Source organism: Aplidium turbinatum, chromosome 4 (assembly GCF_918807975.1).
Source record: "Aplidium turbinatum chromosome 4, kaAplTurb1.1, whole genome shotgun sequence".
Classification (NCBI taxonomy): domain Eukaryota; kingdom Metazoa; phylum Chordata; class Ascidiacea; order Aplousobranchia; family Polyclinidae; genus Aplidium; species Aplidium turbinatum.
This window is the reverse complement of record NC_137475.1, coordinates 25918507-25942307: the sequence shown is the minus strand read 5'-3', so window position 1 is coordinate 25942307 and position 23801 is coordinate 25918507. Positions and strand designations below refer to the sequence as shown.

Sequence of the window (23801 nt, the reverse complement as noted above, 5' to 3'; positions counted from 1 at the left end):
CACGAAATGTGAAGGTACTATTTATAATGCGGAAAAAAAACTAATAGTGAGCCTTGTGAGCCTTGTTGCAGTTTTTTTACATTTTTTATTAAATCCATTACTCCTTAATGAAAAAACCTTCGATTTTGCAGCGGTTTGCCTATTTGGCATTTTTTTAAGTCATTTGGCATTTTTTGATTAGTAGTTTGGCATTTTTTCCATAAGTGGACCTGGCAACTCTGCTTGCTAAGCCACTCAAGCATCAAGCTTGTAAAAATGTCTTTTTCCTTTGGTGCTTGACTTGAGTTGCTTGTTCATCAACAATGAACAAAAGTAGAGTTGATATGATTGTACTGTACGTAATTTGTCCTCTTTTATAGTGCAGCGGTACATAGCCTTCATCTCTGTATAAATCAATGTTGTGTTTCAGTTATCTTTATTAGTGTGTGATTTGTGTTTGTACAGTATATTGTGTTTTGTATAATGGTGATTATGAACAATACACAGGATTTGAAATCTACTCCGGACATGTCAGACAGTCAAGGAATAGTACTGGAACCATTTTTGCACCAAGTAAGTAGCCTCCTTTTATGACAGGAATACTGTATAATATAACTTGAAAATCTTTACGAACAGTTTATGAAATGATCATTGATCGATGGTTCTTTTAAACATAATTAATTGATGTGATTATCATCAATTGCATAGAAAATAGACTGAACTTTGCCCAGTGTGATTTTGATGAAACACTGGTTGCATCATACGCTACGTGATACATAACATGTAGGTTAAACCTCATGACCAAACTTAGTATACCGTAGGCACCTCATGAAATAGGCTATAAACTTAAATATAAACTTTCTTGACTTTTTTGGTTCTGTGTTTTCCTTCGTCGTTTCAACTGCCAGGGCCAAGGGTAAGGATGGGCAATTCAGAATACCAAATCCAGAAGGATTCGGATCCTAAACTATCCAAATCCAAAATGGCAATAAAACCGGGTAATAAGATTTGGTTTTAAAGATGTGCATAAGTCTTGTGCAAGCTGTCAGCTTGAGACAGTGAACTGAAAAAAAATGTGGTTTACTCATTTTTTTCTTTGCAATGACACCATACGCACTTCCAAAAACCTTTTGCACGCTTTGTGCAAGCACGGCGCATACCTATCCCTATGGCCTACGTCGTTCGCATGAGCATTGAGCAATCAAAGAAACTAAGCACGCAATTTTCTTCACGCTTTATACACATGCACAATCGTGGAATGCTTTTTTTAATCAAAGTGCATACCGTATGCGACTCTGCGATAGTTTGACTAGTGGCGTAACAACATTGAGCAGATGCCCTTGGTAAAGGAGTTGGCTCTGAAATATCTCGCCATACCTGCCACATCAGCATCTTCCAAGCGATGCTTTTCCAGTGTGGGCTTGACGGCAACTAAGCTGCACTCCTGTTTGACCGGCAGTCATTTTCTATGGTACTTTGATTGTGTTGCTTTTGTGTCTAGAATTGCAAATAAACATTGCATGAAATTTTTTACTTTTCTCGTTGCTGGAGCTTGGAAATTAATAGGATTCGATTCTGGATTCGATTTAGTGGAGAATTTTGGAATAGTGAATTATTCCAAATTTCCCATCCCTAGCCAAGGGTCTATCCCAGTGGCTCCTAACCAGGGTGGAATTGTTGGGTGCCACGGTTTTTATGTCTTCAAATCGTTATCGTGGATGTTGGATCATTGTTACTGACAAAATTTGCATACATGAGTGGTTTCTGTTACATTCATGAGGGCATTTTTTGCTATACCATGTATGATGTTTTATGGCCACAAATTTTTATTGTTCTATTGTTCTATTATTGTTCATTCTATTGTTGTGATATTGTAATGTCCCAGTCAATCTCTACAAATTGTGCTGATTGTTGATCAAGTTTTTTGCCCATTTTGTCTGCTCAGGGAAGAGCCTTGGACCTATATTAGTCTAAGTTTCACACTGACTTTGTTAATGCGTGTGCATTTATTTGTTGTTAGTCATGGCTTCAGTGAGTGAAGCTGCTTTATCTGGCAATGCTTTTCACACAAAATGTTGTATTGATCAGAAAAATATGTCATGGCTTCGGTGAGTGAAGCTGCTTAAACCGGCAATGCTTTTCACACAAAATGTTGTATTGAACAGAAAAATATGTCATGGCTTCGGTGAGTGAAGCTGCTTAAACCGCCAATGCTTTTCACACAAAATCTTATATTGAACAGAAAAATATATTGGTTTTTAATGGGCGTGTTCGGCATTTATTTGTTGTTAGTCCAGGTTTGCATTGGCAAAAGCTTTATCAATAAATTATTCAAGTTTCCAAACATGACTGAGTTCACTAAGTCAAATAATAACTGCACTATACATCAGTAAAAAATATGCCGTAGCCTATATTCAAGCGGGTGGTGAGCTTGAGTGAAGAGTAACTTAGTTTTCCATCAAAACCCCGACTAGGTTTTGCCAAAGCTGAGCTGATACAATCTGCAGACTTTACTAGGAATAGCACCTAAATGAACGGGCGCCACAGTGCTCCGCACCTAAATATCCAGACGCCACAGTGTGCGTGCCTATTTGACCAGCGCCTAATAGACGTGGACCCCATTTAACCACCAAGTAAAATTGAAATGTTAATATTATTATCAGAGATGTACGTATACGCCGCAAATTCTGGGCCGCATACTTGCGGCGTAGACTTTTTGTTTACGCTAAGTCGCTAACGTTTGCGCCGTGGCCACATTTTTTTGGATAGTTTGCGTTTGAAGCTACGCGTAAAGTTTTCGCGGTTTTTTAGCGCATAGCGTCAACGTCAACGCATACTTTTTAATGTATTTTTTTCGCTACAACACCCAATACCTTTCAGCGCTGCAGTTGAAAGAATGTTTTCAATGGGCAAAGACATATTGGAACCAAAATGTCAGATGAACACTTTCAGATGCTTGTGTTTCTTCGTGGAAATTCAAAATATAACTTGTTTGTTTTGAGTGGTTTATACCGTGTGAATGTTTGGCATCTAGCAAACAAAATTAGTTTACGCTAGTGTATGCGCTGACGCCGCCAACTTTTTTTACAAGTTACGTTGACGCATACGGCGTATGGTTTTTCAAACGTTTGCGTTTACGCTGACGGCGTCAATATTTTTGTATGCGCGTACATTAGAGTGGTTCAAAAAAATACAATTTTTTCAGAATCTTCCTCCACAAGGCTTAAAATGTGCCATTTCCCCATAGAAGTGCCCTTGCAAAAAATTAGACTGATTGGAAGTCGTTTAAAGGTCAATCAGATTTTCACTTTTTTACCACATTCTGCCTATGTCAAACCCTATCGCACACAGGCCGATATTGTGTACAAGAATTACAGAGGGGGAAATGCCCGCTATCATCTTGAAAACCACAGCAGAGAATGAGCTAGACTTCTAAATGATGCAGAATTAAACTTAGTGTGTATGTAAACAGATTTATTAACTTAACACCCAACAAAGCAAAAATCTTATTTCCATACTAAACTATCGGCTATTCGGCATCTACCATTATTATTGAAAAACACTCGAAACCGGCATTAGTCTCATCAGTCATCACTTCAATCATTTTCATGAGACTCAGAAACAGTACCAGTACCTACTGCAGTTAGTAAGCATCTACAGGAAAAGGTTTCCGGTGCCAACCAAAGCAACCCTTAATCTCAACAAAGCCTGAAATGAGACTGTGACGAAAACAGTGGCCGAATGTCATATCTGATTTAACACCACAGTCCTTGATGCTAACATTGTATTTTAATTCATTTATCGTGATATGGATGTCTCTTTGTGATAAAAGGAAAATTGTATTATGTTTAAACTTATTTAACCTATCAAAATAATTGAAGTGATGACTGATGAGACTACTGCTGGTTTCGAGTGTTTTTCAATAAAAATGGTAGATGCCGAATTGCCGATAGTTTAGTATGAAAATAAGATTTTTGCTTTGTTGGGTGTTAAGTTAATAAATCTGTTTACATACACACGAAGGGGTCATTTCATTATAATTCATCCAGAAAATTGAAATTTTGGAACCATAAAATTTAGAATTGTCCCATTTTTTCACAGTTTAAAATGCTTGAAATTCTGAGTTATTTGCCACAAATTTTGTCGAAATTGGTTAAGCGGTTTTCGTTTTATCGCTATTTTAATGTTTGACCACCAGGTGGCGATTTTTTTAGTGAGCCGCATAAAAATGCTCATATCTTGGGACCTAGTTGCCCAATCTTCATAAAATTGGTATCTATCCCCCCATTTTTAGGGATGGGCTTTCCAAAAATGAAGGTTAAAATGAGCTAGGAGTTATACTTTTTGTGATATAAACATTTGTAGTGCTTCGATTGCATGGCCGATTTCACCATGCGGCCACTGATTTTTTTCAAAAATTTTTTGATCATTGTTATTAGCATAGATGTTATATTCCAAAAATATCTTTGAAATCACTTACAATTCACAACCTCATAATAAAAATTGTGCACAAAAATGCAGAATTTTTAAAATGGTCAAATTGCTGATATTGGTGCTGAAATTCTTCACTACTTCTATTAGTATAAGGATGGTACTGCTATTTTGCATTTATCAAATGCTGGCATTTGCACAACAATCTAACCTCTTAGTGTAATTTATAAAGTTAAGAATCGATTTCGCTATAGTAATGCATCTTCAGCTAACACTTGTAAAAGAAGAAAAATTTGAAAAATACGTAAAACGAACAAATAAAGCAAACTCCGATATTATCAACATACATAAAAATTCTATTTTAAATAGATGGTTACATAATATTAAAATCAAAAGCTGCAAGCCTAAATCTGAAACTGGTGTTCTGCTACGGTTTTCAACTATGTAGCCTACTGGTTACAAAATTCAAGAAATACATGAACATATCATCCATCTAGTAAATTACAACAGTTCAACAAGACCAATACAAAAAAAAAAACGCAATTTAGTTTCAGTCCATTTCCATAAGTTTACATTGATACAACGTCAAAAAAGAATAAGTGTGAATGGGCATAGTTCAAGCATCTACACCACAGGGGTCGGAGGTTGCTGATAACATGGGATTTAAGTGGTCAGTGGCTTTGATTTTATGTAGCCATTTATCTTCAACAATGTCTAAATGTTGTTTGCTGAGTTGTTCGGCGAAAGTGATGACAAAGCAGTCAGCCAGAGCTGGTTTCTTTTTTAGTATAAGGAAGATTTTATATTTGACTACTTGTACAAAAGCTATTTTGTAAGCAGAACTATCAATTAGGCATTAGGTAAGAACTTACAAATTGATACCTGTTCTGTTATTGCTTTATGTTTGTTGTGCCATAATGTGTTTTATGTACACTTGGACAAGCTAGCACCCAGTTTAACATATCAGGCTAGTAGATTGATACAAAATGCATGTTTAAGTTGAGTCTGATGGTTTAATTAAATTTAAGTGAGTTGTTGAATCCTGAACAGTGATTGTTTTACATGCAAAGGAAATTGTGAATGAATTTATTGAGATGTTGCATAATGCATATACTGCCTGCTAATCAATCTTCAATTTGGCATTTTACAGATATTCAGATACAACAGATACCTAGCTCCCATTATAATCTTGTATCGTTTTGTTTTTGCTTCACATGTGCTGATGATGCAAAATAAAAAAACTTCTTCTTCTTCAACCTTTGTATAATATATCGCTACCTCTTGCAGAAAAATGTCTTTAGAATTTTGCTATATTGGTGTTAAAACAAATGACACGCCACATTGTCACAAGACCTCATACTGCAGAACGATTGGTTTGAAGCCAATCAAGGAATTGATTAGCCAAGAACAGGAATGTTTACTTTGGAGATCTAATGTAACTTATGATAGTGAAGCTGAAGAGCTACCCTTTACTGTATGTCACCATCATGAAGCTGTCTTCTTAAGAAGGTTTGAGAGCAAGCAAAAATTATGTTGCAACTTGTTTGGACTTCATCCAACTCATACCAAAGCTAAAGGAGTAACACGCATAACTTTGGAAAGAGCTAAGGATCTTGTTCGTTGCCATTCTAAAGTGATTCCAGGCTTCAAGCTGTGTCCAAGGTGTACTAAACATTCCCTGCGTGTTGTGGAGAGTTCCAGTAGTGAGGAAAATATGGAGTCTGCAACTGAGGAATCATGTGAAACCAATCCAGCAGTAGAGAAACGTTTGAGTGTAAACAGCGTTTTTGAAGTTGTTGGATGTTCTCCTATAAAATTGCATGGACTAGATAGCCGAAAAAAACTGAAAATGTGTGGACGCAAGATACAAAGTCTTAAAAGGAAACTGGTCAATGATATGAGTACTACAGCGGCAGGTCTAGACCAAAGTATGCTGGAGGATGACCAAAGGCAAAGTGTTGAGGATGCGAACAAGTACAAAAGAGATAGTGACGATTTTAATTGCTTTCTTGATGTGTTAAAATCTAAATTTACTAATGATTCAACAAGCTACAATGAAAAAATTCAACTGCTTACTCTTATGCCTGAATCCTGGAGTAGAAGCCAGATAGTAAGCTTTTTTGGAAAGGAGAATTGCTCTGAATATGCTGCGAGAAAGGCTCTGAACATCAGACAGAGTGTTGGTATTTTAGGAAAACCAGTACGTAAATCCCGACCTGGTTTATCTGATGAAGTGAAGCAACTTGTTCTAAAAACTTACGAAGATGATGAAACATCTAGAATGATGCCTGGAACTAAAGATAAAGTAAGTTTAGGAAACAAAACTTATGCTCAAAAGCGCCTTTTGCTATGCTCTGTGAAAGAACTGTATAATGTATTCGTGGCCAAGCATCCAGATGTCCAAATCAAACTAACTTCCTTTTACAGTTTGAAACCTAAATGGTGTATTCAGCCAGGCAAATCTGGTACTCACACAGTTTGTGTGTGTGCCATACACCAAAATGTGGTATTATTGTGTAATGCCATTGGCGAAAAATACAAGTACCTCATGTCATTTCTTGTTTGTGATACACAAAGCAAAATGTGCATGGTCCACAGATGCCCTAACTGCCCCGGAATTAAAGGCTTAGAAGATAAATTGGCAGAGATATTTCTGGACAAGGATGATGATGAACCAATCATGTTTCAACAGTGGCAGTCAACTGACCGCACACAAATCATATCTCGCTCTCTCCCTTTGTCAGAATTTCTTCAGCTCTTGGCTGAAAAATTGGACCTCCTCACTTCTCATTCTTTTATTTCCAAATCACAAGCTGTCTACCTCAAGTGCCGTAAAGAGAGTTTGGAACAAGATGAATGCCTTATATTGTTAGATTTTGCTGAAAATTATCAATTTATCATCCAGGATGAAATTCAAAGTTATCATTGGGCTAAAGAATCATGCACTTTACATCCAGCTGTTATATACATGAAGAACAACAATTCCTTAAACGTGCTTTCATTTTGCTTCATTTCTGATGACTTGGATCATGACACACACTTTGTTCATCAACTACAATCTGTTCTCAGCGACTACCTTAGAACTTCTTACCCACAACTGAAAAAAGTTGAGTATTTCTCTGACGGTTGTGCTGCACAATACAAAAATTTTAAAAATCTTCTTAATCTTTCATACCACCAATCTGATTTTGGCTTGTCTGCAAGTTGGTCATTTTTCGCCACCAGTCATGGTAAATCTCCATGTGACGGGATTGGTGGAGTAGTAAAAAGGAAGCTGGGTAACGAAAGTCTAGGCAGACCAACTGCTAACCAAATTTTGACTGCTGCAGCTGCCTTTCAATACTGCTCTGAAGCTATAACAGGTGTGACTTTCTTTTATATAAAAGCTGAAGAACTGGTGCCAGTAAGAAATACTCTTCAACAAAGATTCCAGCGTGGAAGCACTGTGCCTGGTACTCGTGGATACCACTACTTTAGTTCAAGTTGTATTGGTTCTGTTAGTTTTAAGCGCGTATCAGATGATTCACAATTTGCTGGCACACATTGTTTCTTCGATGCAGCTCCAATGATAAACATCCAAGATGTAAGTGCCATGTCCTATGTAGCATGTGTTTATGACGAAAAGTGGTGGGTTGGGCTTGTTGAAATCGTGGACAAAGAAAAGAATGATGTTCTTGTCAATTTTATGCATCCTTGTGGCCCCTCTCCATCTTTCAATTGGCCTGGCCGTGAAGATAAGTGTTACATGCACATTTCTTCTATCTTGATGATTTTGGACAGTCCTTCCACTACAACTGGCAGAATATACACATTTTCGGCTCCAAACATGGAAAATGTGAATCGTCGCTTCATTTGCATTCATGATGAGCATTGATTGGCTTCTATTATGTTGGGTTTGATTGCCTGAAATTGCTGTATAGGTCTTGACTAATGTTACAATAATTGCATGCTGCTCTATGTGTCCAAGTGTGCAACAACCTTTGTTCATTTATGTTGTATTTATATTTTTGCTTACTCTCACAGTGCTTAGTTACTGTACATGCTAGAAACCGTGGTTTACAGTTTATTTGCATGCATGACAGCCCGCGCTGTCATGCATGCGAATAAACAACGGCGGCCCTTATTCAATTGCGTTTTTATTCATTCCGATTGTTGCCCCTCACATGTTGCAATGGCTCTGCAGTGAGGATATTTTTCCAGTGTCACATAATGTTAAATGCAAAATGGGATGCACTAGTTACGCATGCAAAACTATAGGTTTATTGAATCCTTTTTAATTGTATTTTATTGCTGAAAGTCACTAAAAACTATGTTTAATGTTTCGTACACTTCTTGGCACTAATAATCTTACAATGATGTATGTATGTAATTTTACAATGATCAGTGCAGACAAAGCCTATACATTCCAATTCAGAAATGATAGCAGAAGTGTATGGACTTGTAGTTATATCTCCAGAATAGTGTGACTTTATTTTGCAATGTTATGTACCAGTGGGGTGTTGTACCTACTTGCTCAGATTGTTGCACATAGCTCACTTTACTATTAAGACTGTCTCTGTTCTTTAATATAACTTCTGACAAATTAGAGTAATACAATTGTACTGTGCAACTGCACACTGTCCTACCAGTAGCAGCGAGACATGTTTGGAATTAATGATATAATTATTTCCCACATCGGACAAGCTCATTGCATCCTTTCGATGTATTAAACTCTTTCATCCTTATGTCTTGACTGCTTTACTTTGTGTAATAGTGTATTATACTACTGTTCTTTGCTTGACATACAGTGGTGTAGTAAGGGGGGGAAGGGGCGGACTGCCCCGTATGGGCTGATGAATTGTTAGTGACTAAAGTGGAATTATTGGAATAGGAGTGAGTTATCTATGTCAATATTAGTATTGAGAAAAAGGCTTGAGTACAGTTCTGCTCATAAAATAGTTATAATACAAGTAGTGGTAATGAAATCTAAAGTCTTATCTCAAAATTCCAAAAAAATGAAAATTCAATGTTTTTGACTATTTTAAAAATTCTGCATTTTTGTGCACAAATTTTATTATGAGGTTATGAATTGTAAGTGAACTAAAAAATATTTTTGGAATATAACATCTATGCTAATAATAATGATCAAAAAAATTTTGAAAAAAATGCGTGGCCGCATGGCGAAATCGGCCATCCAATCGAAGCACTACAAATGTTTATATCACAAAAAGTATAACTCCTAGCTCATTTTAACCTTTATTTTTGGAAAGCCCACCCCTGAAAATGGGGGGATACATACCAATTTCATGAAGATTGGGCAACTAGGTCCCAAGATATGAGCATTTTTATGCGGCTCACTAAAAAAATCGCCACCTGGTGGTCAAACATTAAAATAGCGATAAAACGAAAACCGCTCAACCAATTTCGACAAAATTTGTGGCAAATAACTCAGAATTTCAAGCATTTTAAACTGTGAAAAAATGGGACAATTCTAAATTTTATGGTTCCATGGCCTGGATGAATTATAATGAAATGACCCGAAGTTTAATTATGCATCATATAGAAGTCTAGCTCATTCTCTGCTGTGGTTTTCAAAACAATAGGGGGCATTCCCTCTCTGTAAGTCTTGCACACAATATCGGCCTGTGTGCGATAGGGTTTGGCATAGGCAGAATGTGGTAAAAAAGTGAAAATCTGATTGACCTCTAAACGACTTCCAATCAGTCTAATTTTTTGCAAGGGCACTTCTATGGGAAAATGGCACATTTTAAGCCTTGTGGAGGAAGATTCCGAGAAAATTGTGTTTTTTTGAACCACTCTAGCGTACATCACTGATTATTATGTTATTGTAAATTTTGAAGGTGTTATTGCTAATTACCTTTCGCAAGGGCATGCATAACAAACAAACTAGCTAAAATTAATATTTTGTTTTTCTTTAGTTTCTGCTATACTTCACCAAAGTTAGATTTATTTTATTCTGATGATAGCTCCTGAAGAGTCAGACAAAATACTGCAGATTTAAGCTATGAGCAACCTTTTATTCGCTATTTTCAAGATCTGTACCACCAATGAACTTTTCCTTATTATATATGTCTATGAACAATTGAACATATCTCAGAAACATAATTTCAATAAAAGTTAACACAGCTTGTTAGGCTACTGGTATACTCTGAAAGCAAGACTAAGTGTAAGTTATTTAGGGATTGAACTATTTTTCTACAGTAGTACTGTAAGCGATACCTCTTACACAAGAAATAACCAAGTCTCAAGTCATTCAGAGTCTTAAAATCATACATATGCCACCATGTCATTAGGTTTGAACCGTGTATCGGACACATCTTGCGGCCCCATCAGTATCAAACTTAAGATAGCAAGGTTTGATGCTTAGGAATGTACTTTTTTACAGGTATCAGGGAGAGCCACCATGATGTGTTTGAATGAAACTACTGTATGCAAGCCTTTAAATTGTCGCGAACATTTTTTCTACAAGTCCCTCCCTCCTGATATTTTACAGTTCACTCCACGATTTAAAGGTCAGTTTGACGCAAAAAATTGACCATGACATATCTTGGTTAAAATCTGTCCAAATGTTATTTTTCTTTTAGAATGCTAGTATATGCTGATAAAATGCAATATTTTGCTTTTATTCCATAAAAAAAAATTACCTATGAAAGTCGCAGATAAAAAATCCTCTTTCATAAACATTTATACAACATAACGGTTATCATACAACCATTTATTCAGTGAAAACTATGCTCCCAAAGCGCCTGTACATGATGATGAAAAATCAATTCATTGAGTCATGAAGTTATATGAGATTTGAATTCCTTTAAATCTTCGACTTTTACACAAATAAACAAACGATTTTAGCCGTATCATATTGTGTCTTGTTCTTGTATAAAGGGTTGTGTAATGTGTAACACTAATAGAAATTGATATTAAGAGTGTATAATAACGTTCTGGAATGGAAGGTTTAAACCAACGGTGGGCAAACTGCGGCTCGCGAGTCGCATGCGGCTCTTCAACATAAATTTTGTGGCTCTTGCATTGAATCGTAATATTACAAAAAAATTAAGATTATAATTTATAAATGTATCTCGGATTGTCAACCAAGCAGTGGCGTACCTAGGGTATAGCAGGTATGGCTCGAGCCATGGGCGCCACATTGATAGGGGCGCAAAAATCGGTTGGTATCTATAAATTAAAATTTGTGACTTAGCCTACACTGTCTGCAAAATCTAATTTGTGGCCAATACAACACAAAGATCAAACAAGAGTCTCTCTTTTACTGTAGCCATTGTTAAACAATGGAATTGTGACTTTGCAAAAGTAACATTGTGCTTCTTCTGGCTCATTTTGCGTTCATTCAGCAACAATCGGAAGTTTAGTAAAGTCGCTAAGCAGCGATTATTTGAAGCTTAAAAGTAGCACCAGAACTTACTTATTAATTTTTACAAGAATTTATAACTTTGTTAAATCATAACATCCTGCAACCTTGACAAATGGAAGAATTAATTCGCACAGCATTAACAACTTATCGTCCAAATTTTCAGAGATTAGTGAGTCAAGTACATAACTCATATTGATAAACAATCATTGTGTTTTTATTGCTGTTATGTTATGTCAACTGATTTTGCGGCTCGCTGGTGTTTATGGTTTATCCGCGAGCGGCTCTTTCTTTGAACAACTTTGCCCACCCCTGGTTTAAACTGTAAAGCACACAAGTTACAACGCATCAGATCACGTTTGTACATAAAATATTCAGTTTGTAAGGTGTGTGACTGTGTGATACATTATTAATAATGATCATTTTTTGAAGAAGGTGATCTGCAAATCAGTGAAAAAAATTATCAGCACATGTTTAATTTAAGTAAGTGTGGTTGCTAGTTGCTTGATGCAACACACTGACATTGTGCAATATCTTTACAGGAATAGTCAATGTAAACATCGAAGAAGCCCCTGATGGTACAGTTGCATTAACAGCATTCCCTTATCAATCACATGAAAACATTGATGAGCTTTCACACTCTATAGACAGCAAAGAAGATAATGTAAATGTTGACTTAAAGCATTCCATTGACAAATGCACTTTGTAATCACTAATTCCAGTAGATTGTGCTAATTTATAAATTTGCTATAAAGATTTAAAAATTAAAAGGTTAAAAGGATATGAAATTTCTTTGTAAAACATTTTTGGAACTTTAAATTTATCAACTTGCGAGTAGATTTGAAAGGCATACACAGTCATTTTTTATTCATTTTATGACTTAATTTCTGGAATGTAGTTTGCTATCTACCTTGAGCGTTTTTGAAAATATTTTTTTGTGTTTTTTTTTTATTTTAGGCCCCAAAAATAAAAAGTTTTGAAGTTAAAATTGTGTTAAAAATAGTTTAAAATAAAAAAAATTGGTTTGATATTATATATGTTCTGATTTATTAATAAGGTTGGCAACCTTTGCAGAGTTGCAAGCCAAAAGAACATTTTACGAATCTTGGTAGGCTACTAATTTCCTACAAAAACCATAAATGGATTGTAGAAAGTTTTATCTTTGGCCTTTAGAAACTCTTTTTTAAAAAGTTTGTTCTGATACTTTTACATACGTATAAGTTATAGACAGTAGTGTTGCAAGGGGGATCCAAGGGCTGCTCTTAGACTCAGTCCCTGAAGGATTTTGCAAAATATCACACCATACACAAATATTGCAAGCTGAGTTGCTGGCCTATGTGTTGTGTCTTGTCCCATCTAACGCTATTGAGAAGAACAGGTAGATCTTAGCAAACACTTCAGCTGCGTATCAATTTCTCAGACGATTATCATTCTGCTAAAATACTTGACACTGGAGTTTTTAAATTCAGACATATGTTTCAACAACCGATTTTACCAAATCAACAGTTCAGTATCCTAATTCGTAAGGGTCGTAATTTCGTAAAAAACTAGACATTTGAATTAAAAGCTCGATTACTGGTTCTATTTTAGCAATGTTTAACCATCAGCACAAACCTTTACTTTCTCCATTGGGATATAACAGAAGTGTTGTCGTGCTATTTCACTCAATGCGAACGACGATACTGTTGCAATGCTTCAAAAACTAAATATTGTGGCAGCTAAGCTGTGCTCGATATTGGGAGAAAACAGATTTACTAACACACAGTGAACCATCCTGTCAGGAGATACTTCTTCCTTTTGTTGTGGAACCAGGAAAATAATATTTTTTCCTTCAATAAAACTAATATGTATATTGTATACTAAAACCAAGTTTACACCAAATTTACGTGATATAAGTTTCCTCAGAAACAAATCTTATAACGAAGAAATTTATAACAGCTTCAATGAATATAAACAAGTGCCGGCATCTGCGTATATATGATACTGTAGGTTAGATCGATTTTCAAACGAAGCTTAGGTTGAGATAACAATAGTCGAAAAAATGACAGTCTTGACAGGTTTTCAACGACAGGCACAGGCTTTATTCTCATAAAGTGGGTCTGCCGGTGCGAATTTTTTTTATTTTTGCAGTGGTCTACTGTATTGTGCGCATATTTTTTTCAATTTTCCAACTTCCATATGTTCTCCAATGCAATCTTTCCGCTTCTTTTAGGTCTTTCTCCTCCCCGCTATTAATCGTGATACGGTTTTAGCTCTCTAATAATTTTTTTTCTTAGAACGTAGCCTTTCCATTGCAACCATCTACTTCTAAGTTACCGTCGTATGCTTGCCAGATTCATCTTTTTTCACTACTTTACCAGGTCGTTTCTGATCTTAGCCTCCCTTACTATGCCGAAAGAAGAATATAGCGTACGGTATTCACTTCAGCCACTTCCAACGTTTGCTGTATAACTTTTTGGTCAGCGTGACAGTAGGTTAAAAAAATGAAAATCGTCTGACACTTTTTCTGGCATCTGGTTGCCCAGCCGAATGGTCGGCAACCTTCGCAAGATGTTTCAATCAATTAATACGTCCCACCGAGTCCTTGTATAGCTTGCCGTGACTGTAACAAGGTTGCCGACCAGCCATACCCTCATTTGCATTTCAACAAAAATATATTTCGTACAGACTGTATTTGAAGAGAACAGTGCGAGCAACAGCTTGACCATAGGCAATCGCGCCCATCATCACTCCCCTTCCAAGAGGTACGTCCAGTTTTGTAAAGGAGGAAAAATGTACATTTGAAAAACTGATTGCATTTTCGGTATCAGCGCCCCAGATATACTCCAAAATAGGTAGAACTACTATAACATTCTAGGCTCCATATTTTGTGTTGACCAATGTTATCAAAGAAAATTTCGCTCTGCGTAGCTCATATTCGGACATATCTCATCCAACTTATGCATTTTTAAGTATAGTTTTCCCACCCATTCTATAATTTTATTATTTGAGCGTACCGGCTTGCCTTCAATGGTCACTTACTCAAAAATGTTGTCTTTTTTCAAACCCGTCTGTAAGAAACAACAACATAATTAAAATAAACATTTAAACGTTTTAAACACGTCCTTGTGTCCTCATTAGGAATTATAATACAGTAAATATATATCCGCAATACAAGTAATTCCTGATGAGGACACAAGGACGTGTCGAAAACGTTTGAAAGTTTATTTGAATTATGTTGTATTTTCTTGGTGTGGTAAAACTAAAATATATTAAACCCATTGAAGTTACTTTGTTTTGTATGCCTGTCTTATATGAACGCTAACCCCAGTTATATCTCAGGATTCGGCTGAAAAGGACAGGAAGCTTATGCATGCCTGATAAGTCAGATGATGAGCAGTGTTCCGATGAAGAGTGTTCTCTCTCCAGCATTTCTGTGAATCCATGGATCTTCAAAGTCCACAAAGAAGGATTGAAGCGTCAGTTGAAATGTCGTAATAAAGTTGTTCAAAGTAAGATTGTTTTTTTGTCGTCCACTTCCCTAGCATCTGGTTGACATTTTCGACGTAGGCATGTTGTTTGTATGTTACTGCAGTAACTAGCAATAGCCACACACCAAACACGCGCGTCATCACTCACGGCAGGTTGATTGGAGGAAAACTGCGACATATTGCGTTAAGTAGAAACGTGATACTTTCTCAAAGAATCTGAAACGCAGCTGCTATAGCGAAATCACTTGACAGATTAATTTGGTTTTGCAAAAAAAGTTATTTATGCCGAGTAAGTGCTTATAAATCTATTGCTGCAAGGCATGTGATCGTGCTGGATGTCATACCTTGACAATGCAGCTTCACATCTCACCATTGCAAGTTTCAGTTCTAGGCTTGAAACTTTGCAGCCCTGTCTACTGGCTTCAGTTTAGCTGATGTAGAGTGACGTGAACTGTTCCTGCTGCAGTGCGTGATGAATATCACGTAATTTCTGTCAGACTACCAGCTATATGTTAAGTCATTGCTTAATTCACTGAGAATACTTTATGATTGGTACCTTAACAAATGTTTTCCTGATATTTTTTATTTTTGGATACACTCCGCAGTCCGCACCCCTTGATAAATGCAGTTTCTATGTTTTTGCGATTAATCTGAGATTTTTAAATTTTTGATAAACTAATTTTTTAACATCAGACCATTATCTTGCAGTCCTCAGTATCACAAACATACCTAAGCCTATCTTTAGCATCACAAAAATACTGCTTGAAGACTCAACAAGAGATAAACCAATTTTTCAGGCAGTCAAAGCTCTAGTATTTTTTTGCTTGTGGATTGATTGGGCTGTCGATTTATCGACTTTTACGCAGTTTGAGGCTACTGACAATGGGTCACAAAAGTCCTTTAGTGAAATTCAAAGGGCCTAAATTGTCACCCTACTTGGTGAATGATTGTCACCACGGCAGATATTTATAACAATCAAGGTCAGCAAAGCAGCAGTTCATCAAGTAGTTAAGAAATTTCAACTGCACGGCTCGCATAACGGCCCGAACAGGAGTGGAAAACACAAAAAATTAAAATTGATCTTGAAATTAATCGCCCGTCACCGGCTTGCTTGTAAGTCGAGTAAATTTTCATGCTTCAGAATGGGAGAGTAATAGAGTCGTTTGCTTTGCACAAATGCACATCTCATAATATGCACTATCTTTGGCGCTTCAACCATTGTTTAAAAACGTCACCACATGCGTCATATCCGCCGCTGATTTTGGTGGCTGGGTATTCCTTGAAAGTACATCATGAATGCTGGATTTGCAGTGGAAAAGTACAATTTAGGGCACGAAAGGAAGTTCTCATGAAGAAGAGCCAACTCATGTCTGCCTCTTAACCCATGATTGAATTGCAGAATAGTTCCACGCTGCGATGAATGATGATGCTCGATAAGTGATCGGTCTCTCCCATATTGTTACCATGTTAAAACATATTTAGGCGTATCCATTACTACGAAATAGTACGAATGAACAGACGAAATCCATCGTCGTAGCAGAAAAGTGGTCTTCAGTTTCATTATAGCGGAAATACCACTGCTTGAAGCTAATGCGTTAACGTGTCGTATAATGTTTTTAGAATGCATTCTTCTTGAAAATGTGGCGTCTCAGTTTCATCGGCCTTGTGTGCTCGACCTCAAGATGGGTACGCGTATCCATGGTGACTACGACGATGACGACAAGAAGTTGCGTCACGAACAGAAATGCGCTTCAACCACGACTCAAAAGTTAGGGATTCGCTTGTCAGGGATGCAGGTAAAGTGGCTGCTCTAAGATTTTCCTTTTTTTTTTTCAAGTGTTGTTTGCAAGATCAGCTGCTTTAGTGCTGCGCTACATGCTTGTGGTCAACCAGCAGCGGTGGTGCATGGACTATCCATGCATGAAAAACGTTTTGTGAGCGCGATGATCATTAATCACTTCTGATATTTCATGAATATTTGTGAATACTGGATTTAATAAAATGAACTGATTTCTCCCAATTTCAAAGTTTTTCTCTACCACTGTAGCCTTTGCAGTGACTGCTCCATTATGAGCCACTATGAGCATTTCTTTGTGGTGGGGACATCAAGTTAAGTTAAGCCTCGGTGATGTGCAAGGTGTCTTCTGTATGTTTTTACCTAAGAATCTCAATGACTTGTAATGAATGACCTATGAACACAGTACCTTGCAGTAAAAAGTCGATTTTCAGATTTGTAACACTGAAAATTTCTAAATCCAGAACACCATTCACGTTTCAAAACATGTCTCAATGGTAACACGTTTGTATGGCGACTTATACACATTGGTCAATCTGTTAAGCTTGATTGCATTGAGAATCGTTCGTACACGTGCATCAACCTTCACTGTTTTTACGTCTCCACGGCTTGGATAATTATGTGTGAGTTGGTACAACTGACAGCTTCGCATAACCTTGATCGGAGCAATCAATGAAGCATATGTTGCTGTGCCTTTAGAATTGTGCCGACCATTTAATGGTGAAAACAAAATCGATTCAACGTCTGCTTAAATTTAAAAAAAAGATTGGTTTGCACTGATGAGATGAACAGGAACACTCTAAACAAGCTGTTGACATGAATACTTACACTGACTGTTGGTTGACTCGCCATGGTCAACGTGCATCAAATAAATAAACTGCTTGAAATTTTTCAGCAGCTCCGATCAATCCTCATAAAACTTAAAAATCCACAACGATTATCATGTGCAATTTCCGATTCGAAGGTTAGCTATTGATTGTTTCTCCAAATCTCGATCTTTTCTAAGATCTTAGCTTCTGTAACACTCTACGAGTCAACCCATTGTTTTGCAACATCTTTTTAAACTTTTCTGTCTTCACATCCTTTTCCTTGTACTATACTTTCAATGACCAATTGATGTAGCTGGCGTTCCACTCAGCCTCGGGATCTATCTGGTGAATTTTATCTTTTGTTCTACCTACCATTTTTCCATATGTTTTGTACTTCAATTCTGTTTCTAATTTGTTTGTTTGTTTGTTTATCTTTATCCTGCATTGCGGGAAAGCGGACTTGAGCGCTATGCATCGGTGTACGCCTTCCGACATACACCTGACCCACGCTGCAGCCGACGGCATTGTCTGTTTCCGGTTGTATACTCTACTTATGATTTAAATTTGGTACTACCCATTACTCGAAATCGATCACTGGGTAGAGGCAATTATCGTAAAGTTTCTTGCCTAGAGAAACAACAGCAAGTGCGGGTGGCTGGAGTCGAACATGCAGGCTCTCGACTGCGAGCCCAACGCGCTAACCACTCGGCCACTGCTGCCGAATTCTTTGTTCTTGCCAATGTAGGAATGCTACAAAAAACAAAGGGAAGCCATCGTTAATACTAACAGTTAATGTTTTTTTTATCTCTTGTTTTGTAGTGAATAATGAATACTGGTGAGAGCGTTCAACAGCAACGTTGTTTGCATGTGTTTCGTAAAACCCACTTGAGTGTATTATGATTTTTGATAAAGTGTTTGCAGCATTGATCCCCAACCTTCTCACAGACTGGCTGTGAAATAAAGCAACCTTGCAGGGGGCATCATGGTGCAAACACACTTTACACGGGTCCACGTCTATTAGGCGCAGACAGTTAGGCGCCGGTCAAATAGGCGTGCACACTGTGGCGTCAGGATATTTAGGTGCGGAGCACTGTGGCGCCCGTTCATTTAGGTGCTATTTCCTAGTAAAGTCTGCAGATTGTATCAGCTCAGCTTTGGCAAAACCTAGTCGGGGTTTTAATGGAAAACTAAGTTACTCTTCACTCAAGCCTACCACCCGCTTGAATATAGGCTACGGTATATTTTTTTAGTGATGTTTAATGTAGTTATTATTTGACTTATATAACTAAAAGTAAACTCAGTCAGGTTCGGAAACTTGAATAATTTATTGATAAAGTTTTTGCCAACGCAAACCTGGACTAACAACAAATAAATGCCGACCACGCTCATTAAAAAACAATATATTTTTCTGTTCAATAAAACATTTTGTGTGAAAAGCACTGCCGGTTTAAGGAGCTTCACTCACTGAAGTCATGACTAACAACAAATAAATGCACGCGCATTAACAAAACATATTTTTCTGTTCAATATAACATTTTGTGAAAAGCATTGCCCTACCTGCCAAGCTTGTTTGTATAATACAATCTGCAGACTTTACAAGGAATAGCACCTAAATGAACGGGCACCACAGCGCTCCGCACCTAAATATCCAGACGCCACAGTGTGCGCGCCTATTTGACCGGCGCCTAACTGTCTGCGCCTAAAAGACTTGCTCCCCTTTACACCGCTAGTTGCCTACTGTTGTGCTTGCTGCTGCTGTTGTTTCAGCAGCAGCAAGCACAGTAGTAGGCAACTAGTTAAGCAACTAGCAACAGAAAACTGTTCGATCGAATGATGGGACGACGGTGCTTGTCGACAATGAGATTTCGCGTTTTGAAAAGAGCAATTTTTGTCAAGTTGCTAAACCTTCCGAGTTAAGATTTCTTCCTTTTGCGTTTTCGTTGTACTTACAGGAGGAACTGGTGAGATGGCGCAACGGTAAGGCGTTGGCTTTCCAATTATACAAACCTGGTTCGACTCCCAGCCTTAACTGGTTATTGAAAACATCACTCATATCTACGTGGGGTATAATAAATTGGGTGGGCGTAGTTGCTGCAAGAAAGGCGACCGACAGAAAGGAACTGGCCACCCTACTCTCCTTAGTGCCGAAGGCTTAGTGCGATGAGAAGCTTATCTTCTCATACCCGACACTTGAATCAAGTAGCATGGGGAACTACGTGACTGTATCCCAGTGTTTGCTGCTGCGCGGCGCAGATGATCTTAATTTTGTTGACTTCGGTGCATTGTCAACTAAAGTGACGCGTTGGTGGGAAAATGCTCTCATTGTTAAATGCTTTCACTTGATTGTGGTTGGTGACCTCATGCTAGGATGATTCAAAGTGATGACACCAGTTGGTCTTGTGATCCGAGGTCTTACCAACCGAGGTAAGACCTTCTCCAGAGGTCTTACCAACTATGCAACGATCTTATCCCTCATCGTTTTCAGATGCACAAACAACAAGGAAGCCTTTTTTCCCTACAGCACCGCAGTGAAAACATTCAGTGATTAATTTTTGGTCCCTGAAATGGCTTCGGGTCCACGCTTTGGATACATTTATAAATACTATCCCCCATAAGCTCACAAGTATCGCTGCAATGGTCACAGCACCATCTACCGACAATGCCTAACGCTGTTTTTTGCAATTCATCATGTACTTCGTTGTGACGAAATTGATGGAACATATTTGCTGCGTAATTACGTTCACCAGTGATTGCGCTGATGATTATATCTACGATGTTTAGTGCGATGACTCTCGATGCTGGTTAGTGTTTGTAACTTCATTGTTGTTAGATGTTGGGAAACGTCGGCGCTGCATTGATCAGAGTTAGAATTGTGAACAACGTCGCCTTTCCCTATCAACACGGGTCCATGTCTATTAGGCGCCGGTCAAATAGGCGCGCACACTGTGGCGTCTGGATATTTAGGTGCGGAGCACTGTGGCGCCCGTTCGTTTAGGCGCTATTCTTAGTATGATAAAGTCTGCAGATTGTATCAGCTCAGCTTTGGCAAAACCTAGTCGGGGTTTTGATGGAAAATTAAGTTACTCTTCAGTCTTCACTCTGAAAGCCTACCACCCGCTTGGATATAGGCTACGCTACGGTATATTTTTCACTGATGTTTAGTGCAGTTATTATTTGACTTACATAACTAAAAGTGAACTCAGTCATGTTCGGAAATTTGAATAATTTATTGATAAAGCTTTCGCCAACGCAAACCTGGACTAACAACAAATAAATGCCGAACACGCCCATTAAAAAAACAATATGTTTTTCTGTTCATTATAAGATTTTGTGTGAAAAGCATTGCCGGTTTAAGCAGCTTCACTCACCGAAGCCATGACATATTTTTCTGTTCAATACAAGATTTTGTCTGAAAAGCATTGCCGGTTTAAGCAGCTTCACTCACCGAAGCCATGACATATTTTTCTGTCCAATACAACATTTTGTGTGAAAAGCATTGCCAGATAAAGCAGCTTCACTCACTGAAGCCATGACTAATGACTAACAACAAATAAATGCACGCGCATTAACAAAACAACATATTTTTCTGTTCAATATAACATTTTGTGTGAAAAGCATTGCCCTACCTGCCAAGCTGATACAATCTGCAGACTTTACTACGAATAGCACCTAAATGAACAGGCGCCACAGTGCTCCGCACCTAAATATCCAGACGCCACAGTGTGCGCGCCTATTAGACCAGCGCCTAACTGTCAGCGCCTAAAAGACGTGGACCCAGGATTACGTGAATCCTGTTTGACGTCGCAAGTTTCAGAATGAGCCTTATCCTTGTTCTGTCTGCCTTTTAAATTCCAGGTACACTGAGAATAGCAGTTAAATGTTATTCGTTTCAGGTCTTCAACGCAAGCTCTGGTCAGTTCGTCTGTCGGGACAAGTACTACGGCAGGGGGCTGGACCCTGCTGGGCTGCGATCGACTCTAAATCAGTTCTTCCATAACGGACACAAGACGAGACACGAGCTCCTGCTGCCTGTACTCAAGCGACTACGTTCTATCCGAGACAGTCTAAAGCGCTTAAGAAGCTACCGCTTCTACTCCAGTTCCCTCCTCATCATGTACGACGGTGATTCTCAGAACTTAGTGAATCTCGGAATGAAGCCTCTTTCTCCAGACCCATCCTTGATATTTGCTTGTGAGAGATCAGAATCACCAACCGTAACCCAATCGATGCCATCTGGCACCTCTAATGACATAGATAGTTTCTCACATGAAGATGAAGCTCCCTATCCGTCTGATTTGACTACCGAAGTAACAGCTGAAACCACCGACCCCATTTTCGGACACCTTGCCTCGCCTCAAAATGACAGCTACGCAGCGAATAGTTTGAGCAATAACCTCGTTCAGGATCGAGCTCTTTGCCCGTCTGCATGCCCCTCGCGCCCGAGCATTGAGCCTGACCTTACCGATGTTTCAACTGCTGTCTCAAACAGTAAACAGGTGACGATGAAAACCGCTCCCGTGTTTCTAGAATCGGACAGCAGCGCGCTTCGAGTCGATATCCGAATGATCGACTTCGCTAAATCGACCCACAAGCACATGGATAGTTCTGTGGTACACGATGGGCCCGATCATGGCTACATATTCGGATTAACAAATTTAATAAAAATTTTAAAAGAGATTTCCAAAGAAAGTACCAACCCTTGCTGTACCCCGTGAAGTGGAAGCTTCTTTTGATATCTGTGTTGTTGAAAAATCATTATCAATCGTCGATAAAATGTGAAGCTTCGAATGAATGGAAGGATGATTTCATTTTTTGAAACGTGAAGGTGGCGTTTATGGGCTCTACATTTGTTGGATGTTGCTCAAGTTAAGTCCTTTGCTAATGCATTTCTTTGCTTGTTACTTTATTCAGTTTTTTGTTGCGTTTCACGTTCACTAAATGTAAAACAAGGTCGTCAAATATAATACGTCTTGCGTTTGCCTTCTACGTTTTGTGAGCTTGGTTTAAAGCTAATTTATATTTATGCCTGTACACGTGTACAGCACACTTTGTATATTGCAACGTTACGCGATGTTATTATATTACTTGTCAAACCGTAGTTTCGACAGGAAGATATCTTCCTTGGCTTTATTCCGTTGTGTCTGCTTGGCATTCCCACTACGCAGTAGTCTTGCCGAAATTTATGTTTTAACTTACTACTAAAAGTGTTGCTGCAGTTAATCAAGAAACATTTCACAAAGATTTCTCTTGCGCGCTTTTTGTTATTTATAGTCGTTTGATTTTATTTATTCTACTTTCTGCTATGGGACTTTGTTTATTGTATACAAGCTTTTCACATTCTCAAAATGCTTACCTCTTTGACAGCAGCATGACGTTGTAACAGTGTGATGCCTTCGCGCCCACCGTCCGTCGTATCTAAACGCTTTATAATGCTGAATATAAGGATATCTCTAACGCCCGAATCAACAACTTGCCTCAATCACGCTGTTGATTGGCTGGACTGTCCCTACGTTTAATCAGGTGACAAACGCCGACAAACATCTGTTTTACAGGAAAATACTGGTCAAGATGCAGCATGGTGTTTCGTGGTAGAATGTGCGTAAATGTAACGTCACTTTTAATTGAAAATTTATTGTTTTACTTTTATGATTTAATGTTTTGGTGTCCTTTTCGCGTTCACGTGCAAGTGATGAAAATAGTCCAGGTAGCAAGGTTGTGCTTTTACTTCGTTTCAATGATGTTTTACCTGAACCGACGTAAAAACCGGAATGTTTAGCAACTGGGCCATTTACGTTTATTTTTGCATTGGTTGATTCAATAGAGAAATTTGTTCTGATATTTTCAAATTACAACTTGGCTGTCATTCAATCAGTTCCTATAATTGGTTGGCACATAGAGACGTCGCAAACTATAAACTTCACGCAAGTTATAATTACTTAAAGGGCTAGGGA

The 23801-nt window shown here is 38.0% G+C and overlaps 1 protein-coding gene across 1 annotated transcript; it reads left to right on the top strand.

Annotated features, from left to right (window-relative positions):
* Nucleotides 1-412: 412 nt before the first annotated feature.
* LOC145768123 (inositol hexakisphosphate kinase 1-like) lies at nt 413-23688 on the top strand. The gene is made up of 7 exons (XM_082579595.1): nt 413-552; nt 10796-10922; nt 12319-12440; nt 14444-14520; nt 15098-15267; nt 16867-17042; nt 21744-23688. The coding sequence occupies exons 1-7, from the start codon at nt 463-465 to the stop codon at nt 22563-22565; spliced, it is 1584 nt and encodes a 527-aa protein (XP_082435721.1). The 5' UTR covers nt 413-462; the 3' UTR covers nt 22566-23688.
* The last annotated feature ends 113 nt before the right edge of the window (nt 23689-23801 follow it).

Coding starts and splice junctions, on each gene's coding strand:
- LOC145768123 (XM_082579595.1), top strand. CDS start 463: ATGGTGATTATGAACAATACACAGGATTTGAAATCTACTCCGGACATG. Junction 10,923..12,318: donor GTTCACTCCACGATTTAAAG/GTCAGTTTGACG, acceptor ATATCTTTACAG/GAATAGTCAATGTAAACATC. Junction 12,441..14,443: donor TAGACAGCAAAGAAGATAAT/GTAAATGTTGAC, acceptor TATTTCGTACAG/ACTGTATTTGAAGAGAACAG.